General features: G+C 53.9%; 2 protein-coding genes across 3 annotated transcripts; one reads left to right on the top strand and one right to left on the bottom strand.

Moving 5' to 3' along the window:
* Positions 1 to 1,702: 1,702 nt before the first annotated feature.
* DPP7 (dipeptidyl peptidase 7) lies at positions 1,703 to 12,299 on the bottom strand. Its single transcript, XM_020793394.3, has 13 exons — positions 12,131 to 12,299; positions 11,315 to 11,428; positions 10,811 to 10,950; positions 10,537 to 10,700; positions 10,245 to 10,380; positions 9,720 to 9,801; positions 8,680 to 8,846; positions 8,382 to 8,442; positions 3,877 to 3,995; positions 3,404 to 3,560; positions 3,056 to 3,120; positions 2,627 to 2,697; positions 1,703 to 2,005 (listed from the first exon to the last, which is right to left on the bottom strand). The coding sequence occupies exons 1-13, from the start codon at positions 12,228 to 12,230 to the stop codon at positions 1,852 to 1,854; spliced, it is 1,530 nt and encodes a 509-aa protein (XP_020649053.3). The 5' UTR covers positions 12,231 to 12,299; the 3' UTR covers positions 1,703 to 1,851.
* On the top strand, positions 4,608 to 10,226 carry LOC110078850 (kelch-like protein 9). Of its 2 annotated transcripts, XM_020793393.3 has the most exons (5): positions 4,608 to 5,850; positions 6,110 to 6,362; positions 6,909 to 7,069; positions 7,306 to 7,726; positions 10,093 to 10,226. In XM_020793393.3, the coding sequence occupies exons 1-4, from the start codon at positions 4,792 to 4,794 to the stop codon at positions 7,717 to 7,719; spliced, it is 1,887 nt and encodes a 628-aa protein (XP_020649052.3). In that variant the 5' UTR covers positions 4,608 to 4,791; the 3' UTR covers positions 7,720 to 7,726; positions 10,093 to 10,226. The 2 variants fall into 2 exon arrangements, with proteins under 2 accessions (XP_020649052.3, XP_078238785.1); XM_078382659.1 differs by lacking the exon at positions 10,093 to 10,226 and having other exon boundaries at positions 4,650 to 5,850; positions 7,306 to 7,946.
* Positions 12,300 to 12,340: the final 41 nt, after the last annotated feature.

The following is a 12,340-nucleotide window of genomic DNA, read 5'->3' on the forward strand; positions in this document are numbered from 1 at the left end:
TCTCCGGGTGCTCCTGCCAGCAGTGCCCATTTCCGGGAGCTTATGTCCAAAAAGTCATTTTCCAAGCTGCTGGCAGAAGCCAGGGCACGGCTCAAGAGGCTCGCAGGGAGGCAGGCGTGCAGGCGAGTCTCTTCCTCCTTCCCCGAGGCTCAAAGCTAAACGGCCCCCCCTCCATTTGCAGAATGGTTTTTGAGGGGTGCAAAATCCTGAGCCCCCTCCTCACGCGTCTGGCTTGGACAGGGACGTCCGCTGTGTCTTCCCTGCAATGGTTAAGCCTTGCTTGTTCGTTCTGCTTCCTTTCCTGTTCCCTTTTTTCAAGCACGGGAAGCTTTCCGGCTGCCTAGCCCTGCATCGCTTGGCACGTCTACAAGCATTTCATTTTCTGCACTTGAGGATGGGGTAGACATGTGGCATCAAGTCCTAAGGACACGTCTTAGGTTAGCACAGCCCCTGAACCTTGTGGGTTGACCCTCCTGTGTTTTCTCCCGGGGGGGGGGGAAGAAGCATCTCTTAGCTTCTGCTCTTCTGTTGAAAACAATGGCACAAAAACTGAGCAACAAGGAGCTCTTTGGATACTTGGCAGGAGGGGGGACAGGAAGAGACCTTTCACAGCCCCCACCATCTCACGCTGCTACGTTTGCTCCTCTGCGGTGACAGAAGCTCACTGTATTGCTCCCCAGCAACCCCACCTGCTTCTCTTGCAGAACTGCTTTAAAAACAAAACAAAACCCAACCTCCTTTCCTCCTGAACCCTGACTCCTCCTTGGCCTTTTATCCGGTGGGTTTGATTTGTTCAAAAGCGAATACACCACAAGTTCCTTTGCGAATGTGCAAGAGATTTTTCAAGTGTACCTCACCTTTGCAAGATTTAGAAGACGAAATCAAGTCAGATCCCCTCTTGTATTACTCGGGAGCGAATGTGCAGAGTTCTATTCCACTTTAATAAACCTGTAATTTATTTTGATACCCAGTGTCCTCTCTTGCTTCATCGTGCTTGTGCACTGATTGATCTCTGGGCGGGGGCGCCAAGACGGGCTTAGCTTGATGTGCCAAAATCAGCCAGGCTCTGACCAGGATGTGCAGGAGTCATTTGCTTAACTCAAGATGCTGGCAGTGCAAGAGTAAAGCCCTCCCCTTGGCCTGGCCTCAGCCTACTGGGGAGAGATGACTGGCTCACTTTTTTAAGAGCAATGAGAGATACCTCTGGGTCCGCCCAGCCAGCAGCCACTGGATTTCTTCCTAGGCCAACCTGGAGATCCCTATGGTCTCCCGTCCAAGCAGAGCCGAGATCCCTCCAGACCGACAGCTGTGGCTAAGAACACCATTTTGGCCCCTTGTGAATACCATAAAAGCGGTGCCTTCTGGGTGGGGGGTAAGCACCCTAGATTTATTCTTCCCGATTCTGATGAAAAACTCCCCCAAGGCTGAGCCAGGGCCCAAATGCCAAGTGGTATTGACGGGTCTCTCTCTTCAGAATGATTTTTCACCTCTTTTCCCACTTTAGTTTAACTTGAATGATAAGCTATGACCTTGTGCGTTTTGTTATTGTTTGTTTCTCATCAGTATTCTAGGCGTCTGCCTTTTATGACCCGGGAACGCTGATCTCTGTAAAGACAAGAGCTGTAACCCCAGACTCTAGCAAGCCAAAGGGGCTGCTTGTTTTCGCAACCCCTCAGAAAACCCACACCAAGCAGGAGGCAGCTTTCAAGAAGGTCTTTTCCAGTTTTTATTTTCACTGGGACTCACAGAAGCGTCACTGCCTGGACAGGACACGACCCAGTTCTCATGGCGGGCAGACGGTGGGACATCCGGCTAGTTTAGGCACAAAAACGCTGGCACTGGTGCGTCTTGTTAAAGGCTGGCTGGATGGTGATGGGGAATCCTTCCCTGGAGAGTTCCCGGGGAGCCTTTCTTGGTGCGGGTGGATCTTACCCAGCCAAGGATGATCTGTGCTTCTTGCAGGCGAGCCTCTATGGCCGAGGGCGGATCTGCTGGGTTGGAGCCACTGTGGAAACATCAGGCTGTATGGAGTGCATGCATAGCGGGTGGGGGTGGGGGGTTTGCGAAGGTCACCCCCTCCTTTACAGGCGAGCAACCACCCCAACTCAGAGAAGAGGTCACGTTTTGGAATCGAGAAGCGAGGGGATCTGCAGTCTAAGAGATCTGGTCTTGCTGGAGGAGATGGGAGTGATGATAAGGCAGGAGGCTCAGCCCTTAAGAAGAGGAGCGTTGCTGGACTCCAGATAGAAAGGGACGTGCAGGTGGGTGCCCTGTTCCCCACAGTGGGAAACACACACACACAAAAATGACACCCAAGTGACAGCCTTTCCTCTTCTTCAAAATGTCTGCCCGCAACACATGGTGCTCCAAGGTAGCCTGCCTCTGAACACGGAGGCTCTCTTAGCTATCCAGCTACCTGCTGAAATGCTGCAGTATCTTTACATGGGAAAAGAAGGAGGCGAAGATGATAAAGGTGTGTTTAGCATTCTTGTGGAGAAGAAAAGAATCCTGGCCTCTCTGGAGGCAGGGAAGGGATCTGTTCCTTTGCACCCTTCAATCTCAGCCCCACCCCCCACAGGGGGTTAGCCCTGCCTCTCCTGCCCCTCCTGATTTCTATGATACCTACCGGAGGTCCAAGTGATGGGCGCCTCCTTTAATCATGATGGCAATCACCGAGGGGCTCAGGTTCTTTCTAACCTGCCAAGACATGTCGGAAAGTTGAATTTTCAGAAGCCCTTTAAAGCAGGGGTCGTCAACCCCCAGTCCGCAGCCTGGTGCCGGTTCATGGGCTTGCCAGAACTGGGCCGCAAATACGGATCTCCATCCCCCGCACAGCAGGTGTGTTGCACTCGCACACATGCATACGAGCACAACACACACATCACATGAGCATGATGTGCCCCCGCCCCCCCGTGCATGGAGCTCACTCCCCACAGCCAGTCTGCAGCCCCAAAAAGTTTGGGGACTGCTGCATGGAAGCTGGGCGATGAGAAAGGGTCTAGTGAACAGGCCAGGAGCAAGGGCCTCTCGGCACGCATCGGTTGAGAAACCTTACCCCTCCACCAGCCCAGGGATCCAGGTCTCCGTTGGAAAAGATGATGTTGCTTGCAGCCGCCAGATCTGACAACATAAAAAAAAGAGTTGGATGATCGTCTGAGCTGGACAGAAAACGCCTCAATGGCCAGCTGGAAAATGAGTGCAGAATTTTTCAGGTGCAGCTGGAAAATGAGTGCAGAATTGCCAGGCTGACTGGCCTTGTTCTTTCTTCAAAGCCCTTCTCTGCCCTCCGGATCCGGACCAAGGAGTTGGCCAGGATTGGCTCGGAGGGCTCCGGGCTACTAGCCAGCTGTGGTCCCCGCTCCAAGAGAGAGCGCAAACCAAGAAAAGAGACACCACGGCTCACCGTCCCCCCAGAAGCTGGTCCGCAGCCACGATGGCCGGGGGCGAACCCCCCATCTGCGGAAACAGTAATCCTCGCGGGCAGCCTCGGGGAAGGGGATTTCTGGGAACATGTCGGTCACGTTGTTGCTATCGAACGTCAAGTTGATCTCGGTGCAAGCCTGGAAAAAACGCAGGAGGAAGGGTCTCGGTTGCCACAGAGAGGTGAGGCTCTGTCTCCTTCACGTGGATCTAATGTTCTGTCTCTTGGAGTCTGTCTGGATGCTGCAGCAGAGGGAGGTTCCACCGAGGAGCAGGAGAAGGGGACTCCATAAAGATTCATAGCCCCTAAGCGGTGAAGCCCCACCAGCTCTGAGCTTCTTCATGCAGCACATATCTTAAGCCACTCCCTGCTACCTGATGCCACAGCACTCTTAATGGCCCAAAGGGCTGCTCTGATTAAATCCCATCCTTCTCCCCCCAATCCCAAAAACAGACCTGATAATCCCACGCCTCCGCGTCCAAGCCGGTACCACAGCCGGTCGGGTCGGCACACTTCCGGTACTGCTTGTAGATGTCAAAACACGGAGCCGCCCCTGTGGCGTTGTAGAACAATCCTAGGCAAACAAAGCAGAGAGGGACACGGGTGATTTCGGTACTGACAGCCAGCCTGTTTCTCCAGAAAGGAACGAGAAAGGAACGGCTGACTTCAAAGACAGCGCAAGGAGCAGGAGAGCAGGATGATGGGTTTGTTCCATCTCACAAGCCCGGATCCCTCCACTGGGATCTTGGAATACAAATCCCATCACTGATTTAAAAAGCCACCACCCCCTCCGAAAATCCCCCAGTGGCCGCGATGGCTGGGGAAAGGGTTGCAGGAGCTGTAAGGTATAAAAAGCCATATCTTTTTGCAAATTCTTTTGACACTAGAGCTGAAAGCCAAGTCCGATCCTTCCTGTGCTGCCCCCTAGCTGCTGCTCATAACCTAATCCAGCCTGTCTCGGCACCGACACCGTCAGAATCCTCGGCTCCCGAGGCAACGAGGATTCTGAAAGAACAAGAGGCAAGCCCGGGCTTGTGACCTGGCCGTGCCACAAACCCCCTTCAAGCGTGACCGGGAAGCTGAGCAGGCACTTGCACCGGTTGTGGACATGAATAGGCCCCGGGGAGGACGGGGGTGTCTTGGAAATGACACATCAGCTGATCTGCTCTCCCTAGTTGCCCGGGGGAAAGAAGAAACACAGCAGGCCAAACACAAACCCGTCCAGTCCAGCTAGTGGTGGCGGCTGGAAAAACTCCGTTTCCAAATTCAACAGCAATGCCTCTAGACTTGAAAGGGAGTCCCTGACACTCGTGGTGAGCTTGAAACACCACCACCGCCCCCAGGACTACCACGCACTTGCATCTGGAAGGATGTCCCTGGGCGACCCGGTTTGGCCCCAGGGCCAGAGTCTTGCCTCCGACACCTACCTACCGAGGCTCCTGGAAGGACTCGAGAGCCTGCGCTCACAGAACGTGCTCTGTGACGTGACCCTGGAAGCGGAGCAGGTCTCTTTCCCGGCGCACAAGGCCGTCTTGGCTGCAGCCAGCAGCTACTGCAAGATGCGCTTCCTCGAGGGCGACGGCGCGGGCCCCGACGCTCCAGTCAAGCTGGTTGGCGTCACGGCGCGGGGTCTGCGTAATGTCCTCTCTTTCCTCTACTCCAACCGACTGGAGCTGACTCTCCCGACGCTTGAGGAGACCTTCAGGGCGGCCGAGGGGCTGCTCGTTCGGGAGGTGATGACCCTCTGCTTCCGGTTTCTGGAGGATGGCTTGAATCCGCGCAGCTGCCTGGAGATCCTCCACGTCTCCAGGCGTCTCGGGCCCAAAGAGCTGGTGGAGAAAGCGTTGCGCTGCGTCAGGAGGCACGGCAGCGAAATCCTGGCAGATTCGGCCCGGCTGAGAGAGCTAGACGAGGCGACTCTGTGCCAGATCCTAGATGGGGCTGAGGTCGGAAATCTGACGGAGCGGGAGCTGTTCCACGCAGGAGTGTGCTGGCTGCACCACGACAGCACACGCTTGAAGGACGCAGCTGCTGTCTTGCAACATATCCGGTTTCCCCTTATACCCCTCCGAGATCTGCAGAAGTTTGTACAGAACGTGTCTCTCATGAAGACGGACCCTGCTTGCCGGCGGTACCTTCTGGAGGCCTTGGATTATCACTCCCAGCCGTACGCGCAGCCGGTACTTCAAAGTGAGAGGACGCAGGTCCGTGCCGGCGCAGATTCCTTGCTCGTCCTCGGCGGCAGGTCCGCAGACAACGCCCTCCGTGACGACGTCTGGGCGGCCGATCCGAGTGGCCGTTCGTGGAAGAGGATTGGGAAGCTCCACGGGCCGGTGTACAACCACTGCGTGGCTGTGCTCCGAGACTTTGTCTTTGTGCTGGGCGGCCAGGAGAGGTTTGATCCTACAGGACAGTGCCCTTCCAACAAGGTGAGCACCATGGCAAACCTTTTAAGAGAAGTCCACAGTGGCTAGGACGTGCACAAGCCGACCCTCACTTGAAAGGGGTTCAGTACACTATTACTACAGCCCATGTAGAGTTAGCCATTTTTGGTATCAAAGGCACAGGGCTGGGGGGGGGGGGAGAGAAGAGGAACAGATTTCTCGCCAAGGAATCTGCTTCCTCTTTAAATAAATTCTGCTGCATGACAATCCTTAACACACACACCCTTCACTCTCCCGGGTTCAGGTGTTCCGGTTCGATCCTCGGCAGAACGCTTGGCTGCAAGTAGCAAGCATGCAGGGACGACGGACGCGCTTCCACGCGGGGGCGCTGAACGACCGCCTGGTGGCCGTGGGGGGAGGAGCGCTGTTGGGGACCCTCACGGACACAGCGGAGGAGTACCAGCCCGTGGACAACGAATGGAGGACCCTCCCGCCCTTCCCTGCGCCCGTGGCTGACCATGCGGGGGCCAGCCACAAGGGGATCCTCTACGTGGCAGGTGAGGGAGCCGCTTCCACCTGGCCTAGAGGCTGCCTTGTTGGGGGAGAACACTTTTACCACCACCTCCCGCCTTGCAGAGTGGGCCGCCAGGTGCACCCACTCCTAGCCCATCAACAGCCGCTGACATCTACCGCCCAATCTGGCACTTTTGGCTCCCGCCGAGGGCTCTCCCCTTCCCCGTGACACCATCATTTACTGGCTTCCTAGCTTTCTCACAGATTTCCCTCCGCATCCCTTAAAAGACTGAAATGCGTGCCTTAAGTCTTAGAAGCAGAGAGGGCTGTAAGCTAAAACCAGCAGGTACGTTTTGGTTCTGCCCGTTGGTCACCGCAGAGCCGGCATCCGGTCTTTGGGCTGTTGGATTTTCCCCAACTTTTATTTTCACGACCACCACCTGATTTTTCATCATGGGAACTTTTAGCTTAGTGGCACATGCGATACTTTCCATTCCTTTACTTCGTAGCATCTAGGGAAAAGACCCCCAAGAAGGCAAGCGCGCAGATCTGACCCTGCCCGCCCTCTTTTTCTTCCTGTTTTGCATCAGGGGGTTTCTCAGCCAGCAAGACCACATGCGAGACATACAGCTACCTCTCTCGCCTGCGCCGGTGGATCAAGAACCGGCCGATGACCTTTGCCCGGTGCGACCACGGGATGGCAACCGTCGGGGACCGAATCTTCTGTGTCGGCGGAAGGGCTCTGACAAACGTAGGTTGGAATTTGGATAGTCTTCAAGACAAAAACGATGGCCGCAGGCCAACTGTTCAGGGTCTCTGTAGTCTATGAGATCCTCTCGATTCTAGCAACCAAGCTCCTTTCCCCCATCCCGTTTTCATACAAGGGGCTCGCTCCTTAGGCAACTTGACTTTTGAAGGCTGCTGAGCTTCATCGAACAAGGGCTGGATTCGGCCCGCTGACCGTCTGTGCTGTTGATTCCTTTCCAGGCTGGGGAGTGGGTCCCTGTCAACCAGACCGAGTTCTACTGCCCGGCCACTGATCAGTGGGCCCTGCTCCACCTCTCGGCCTTTGACCTCTGCCAGTTTGGCCTTGCCGTTCACCGGCTGCAAATGTACATCACAGGCGGGGGAGCCCTGCAACGGAGGACGAAAGAGGACGGCGTCTTCATCTGCGACCCGGGCGAGAAGGTGTGGGAGAAGGCGGGCTCCCTTCCGGTGGCCTTGGCAGACCACGCCTCCTGCTTCACGCGGCTGCCCTGCTGGATCACGGGTGAACAGCAGGAGGAGAGGGAAGAGGCTTCAGTCACCATCAAGAAGACGTCCACCCTCAACCTCTTCATCACCAGCACGCACGTTCCCTCAGGAGGGAGGGAGGCTTCAAGCACCAGCCAAGGCATCTGATGGGGACGTACGTAGCCAATGTATTTTAACTATCAGTTTTCAGACCAGCTGGGTGTAAATTGCTCCTGGGAAAAGCTGCCGTTGAGCACGAGGGGGGACCACGTGAGAGGGGACTTGAGCCATCATCCTTGTTCCCAGTCCCTCTTCTGAAGCTGTTTCTTGTTTAAAAACCACAAGTTTATGGCTGTTTGTGAAATGGTACTAAAGCAATACTTGCACCCCTGGAATCGTTCTGGACTTCCAGCGCAGAACGGGATTCTGTATAGCAGAACCGGACATTTTCAACCCCAATTCCCAAGGATCGGGAAAGGGTTTTTTTGCACACTTCTCTCTTCCTCTTAAGGAAGCTGTTCTGGGCCCTCTCCATTGTGATTTTCATGGCACAGCTTTCCTCCCACTAGTCTTATAATGAAAATCTAGACGCTACCAACAGTCCCAGCAGTTCTCGGCCTCGGCATCTCCTGCTGCTTTGGACTTCAACGCTTCCAGGCTGAGCGGGGTTTCCTAAAGCTTGAAACCCAAAACACCGGGAGTGCTAAAGGTTGAGAACCTTTGACAGATCATCGGGAAGCAGCCCCCATCATCGTTAAACACGGGTGAGCTTAGGGTCAAACCCAAAGCTGGGGAGGAGATGCAGCCTTTGATGCGGGCTTCCTACTCACCGCTCAGAGCCGCCAAGCCTCGGATCCGGTCCTTGTCTGCCAGAATCAGTTCACAGCCGACCTGGGTTCACACACAGAGGCCCCGCTGGGTTAGGTTCTTGGGGATGCAAAGGGCAACCCAAAACTGGTAGGAGGGTCTTCGGGAGAACGGGTGCCTGAGGCAGCAGTGAAGAGCTGAATGTGGGCAAGGGTGTGGGGGCCTGGAGGGGGGAGCCGGGAGGGGGCTTTTCATACACACACACACACACACACACACACACACACAGCTGAAGGCACCTGAGCTCTCCCACCCTCCTACCTTGACAGGGTTCGCTGGAAAGTGGCCCATGAAATCACTCTTGTAAGGATAGTCCATCATGGCGATCATGGTGAAGGCGTTCCGGACAAATTCAAAGAGCTGATAGACATCGGCTTCCGAGGAAAGCTTCTGGCAGGTAGACATCTTGCTGCCGATTTGCTCGTAAGCTGGATGTGGGAGCAAAAAAAGGAAGGAAAGACACAGCGTGATCCAGGTCGTGCTCACTCAGCGGCTGTCCCCCTTGGACTTAGGTCTGTAAGTCTACCCTCCCTAGAGACACACACTTAACATGGAGTCAGCCCCCTTGGACCCAGTAGGTCTACTTCTTGGTAAGGATGCACACGATTGCACTGGGAAGATTTCTTCAAATGAGGAGTAGCTTTTGTTTCAACTCCCTGGAGGCGAAATCTGACATCTGTTCCACAGCTTCCCTCTTGTCCTCATTTAAGCTATCAGACTCAGCATTAAGATTCTTAATACGGTCCTCTGTGAACCCTCCAGAACGTCACTTTCCTAGATAAAGCAGTAGAGCAATGGCTTTAATCTAGAGCAGTCTAGATTAAAATATCTCCTGTATGGAGAATGAGTGCAAGGAAATTGCCCCAGAGGGAGACCACAAGGACATCTGCAAGCAAGCAGCATCTGAAGGCCTTAGGAATGGACCTCAACAGATGGGTAACCTTGACATCTGAGCGTTCAGCCTGGAGGCAGGCGGTGCATCACGGCCTCTCCCAATTTGAAGCAACCCTTGTCCAGCAGGCTGAGGCAAAGAGGCAGTCCCGAAAGCAGCAAAACTGGGGAGCTGGACAGGGGACAGATTGGATTTGTCCTCAATGTGGAAGGGATGTTCACTCATGAATTGGCCTTCTCAGCCAAACTAGACCCTGTTCCAAGTCCTCTATTCAGAACACGTTACCGTAGTCTCCTGAGACTGAAGGATGCCTACAAGAGCAGTCCCATGAGCTCCAAACACAAAACCCCACTTGTTCAGAAGGGTGCTTCGCAACAGAGGTGTGTACGTGTGCGTGCATGCACTTTACCTCCATCCAGGAGCAGGTCTTTGATTTGCCGGAACGCATCCCTCACAGCCTGGGCACAATCTGGGCTGTAGTTCTGAAAATCCTGAAAGAAAAAGGCCAAGTCCCTCCTTCAACGAAAACCCACCAAAGGAAGGAGGGAGGCCAGGGTGACTTCTCAGCCTCACCGATGAATATAAACGATCCTGCGTCAGCTATTTTGATTTCATCCACTAAATGGCCACTTTCCCCACTGTAATTTACTTACACTTGCCAATCAACCTCCCCCCCCTCAGCATTCTGAAGTGGGCTAATTTTACCAGCGCATCGATCAAAGGAATAGGGAAGTGGGGGAGGAAGCTTCTTCCATACAAACACCAACTCTCTTTTCTTGTAGATCGAGAGCGGCCAGTTAAAGGAGAGGATGGCTGCCTGAAAAGAAAATCTTGTTGCTATCCACAACTCCGAAGGAAAACCAGCGGCAAGTGGGGGAAACGTGGGATTTCTGGCATCCAAGAGGCAACAGAGCCAACCAAAACATCCACTTACCACCGTGACGTCCTTGAAGAATTGGTTGGACTCTCCGATCCCAGCCACGGACAGCACAGGGGCACTGGCCGCCAGTGCGCCCACTACAAGGTTGGGATACTTCATTCTCATGTAGGCGCTCAGCATTCCCCCATAACTGCAGGGAGGGAAAAAAGAGGGACAGAAGTGGGCCGTAGTTCTTACCAGGGGGAGAGACTCCGCAGAGCTGCTTTCTTGCTCAGATGAAAGAGAACAGCCAGGGGTTCCCTCTCGCTAACTTTTTGGCCTTTGATTCCCCAAAAACACAACTCACCTGCCTCCAAAAGTGATGACAGGTGAGTCCCTTGCTCCGTACTGCTTCTTCAGCTCGGTGATGAGCCCAGCATAGTCAGCAAGGGCTTGCTCAACGCTCAGCAGCCCGGCGTTTTTTCCTTCCAGCGAAGCAGCTCCGAACGGACGCGACTTCCCATAATACCTCTGCAAAACCAGGTACAGAAGAAGCACAGGACACATGTCATGCCGACGTATCCCACATCAAAGAGGCCACAGGATGCCCTTGACCATACAAGGTCGACAAAACCACTCACATGCTCGGCAAAGACCACCAAGGCCTTCTGCTCCTCGGCCAGCTCCAGGATGAAGCCGCAGTTCTGAGCAAAGCCCCACACGTCTCCTTCGTTCCCGGTGTAGAAAAAGACGGGTCCCCTTCCCTTTTCCCAGAATTTATCTGTGCATGAAAGAGACAGCAGAAGCGCTTTATGAGAACTCAGTCCAGCGGCTGCAACCAATGCTACATAAAACTTATCAATGTCCATTTGGGAGGAAAGCAGGGTGGTGATGGGTCTCCCGTTCTTTGACAACATGACTGGTGAGAAAGATACGAAAAGTTAAGAACCACTGACTCCGAGGAACATAGAGACCTCCTGGGACTTCTTTGCAGCTGGTGGGGATTTTCAGAGGCACTACGTCGACCTCTGTAGAAATGTGGTCTCTGCTCTCACAAGATCCTTGATCTGATCCAGACGATATCTTACGTTCTATAAGTCAATGCATCTTTCTCCCCCCCTCCTTGCTTCCAACGGACAGCGTACCTGTGATGAGATACCTCTGGGGAAAGGTTTTGTTGCCATAGCTTTCAAAATTGAAGTGGTCCAACCACTGCTCGAAATACTTCTCTTGAAAAACCGGTTGGGGTGTTCTGTCACCTGAGGGAAAGAAGTACATTTTTAAAGCTTGGAGTGAAGTTTAAGAGGACAATATCCTTTTTCCCCTTAAAGTAAAAGCAGCCAAATAAAGGCCAACACTTAACTGGGCAAACACACCAAGTTCAGTTCCTCACTCTCCTTACACTAAGGAGTGGTCTTTTACCTTTTTTCCCCCACCCCAAAATATAAATTGCATTTCACTCCCTTCGCTTCCTGCAATTACCTTGCTTCCTAGGCCAGTGTTTATATTGTTAGGCAAACCATGAAATGCAATGTATATTTTCATTGCAAGTTTAAGTGGGAGAGCAGTTATGTTTTTAAAGCCAGTTTGCAAATAGCAGCTTGGGGATGGGGGGGTGTTGTAAAAAAATGTTATTGATTAACAGGGTGCTTGTGTTAAGTCTGTACCTGTTGCAGTAAAATAAACAATAAATCTCGTGGCACTTTCAAGCCTAAGAGACGATGATGCTATTCAGTGGTGGGAAGCATGCTACCCAGCCAGAGTCTCCTTCTGGTCCAACGACCCCCACCCACTGCAAAAGGTGCTTTTGGGGAACTGCATCTCCTAGGATCGGGGACCCTACTGGCTGGGGGATAATAGGAGTTGTAGTCCAATTTTTATTTTATTTTAAATTTTTTTTTAAAGTCTGCCCTCTCCTCTCCCCTCCCCTCCCGATGGGAGAGGCCAAGCTCTGCGCAAACCTGCGGGCGATCCCTCGGCGGCCACCGCCAGCAGCCACAGGGCGAGGAGGAGGAAGAAGAAGAGGCGGCGGGGTAGAGCCCCCGTTTCTATGGCAACCATTTCACCCCCGGAGCCGGTTCTCCCGCGGCGAATTCTAAAGGGGGCCGGTCACGTGAGCTCAGCCGGCCCCCGGCTGAGGGGGGGAGCTGTCACGTGCTCTCCCGCGAAAG

The sequence above is a fragment of the Pogona vitticeps genome, chromosome ZW-PAR (genome assembly GCF_051106095.1).
Source record: "Pogona vitticeps strain Pit_001003342236 chromosome ZW-PAR, PviZW2.1, whole genome shotgun sequence".
NCBI classification, from domain to species: Eukaryota; Metazoa; Chordata; class Lepidosauria; order Squamata; family Agamidae; genus Pogona; species Pogona vitticeps.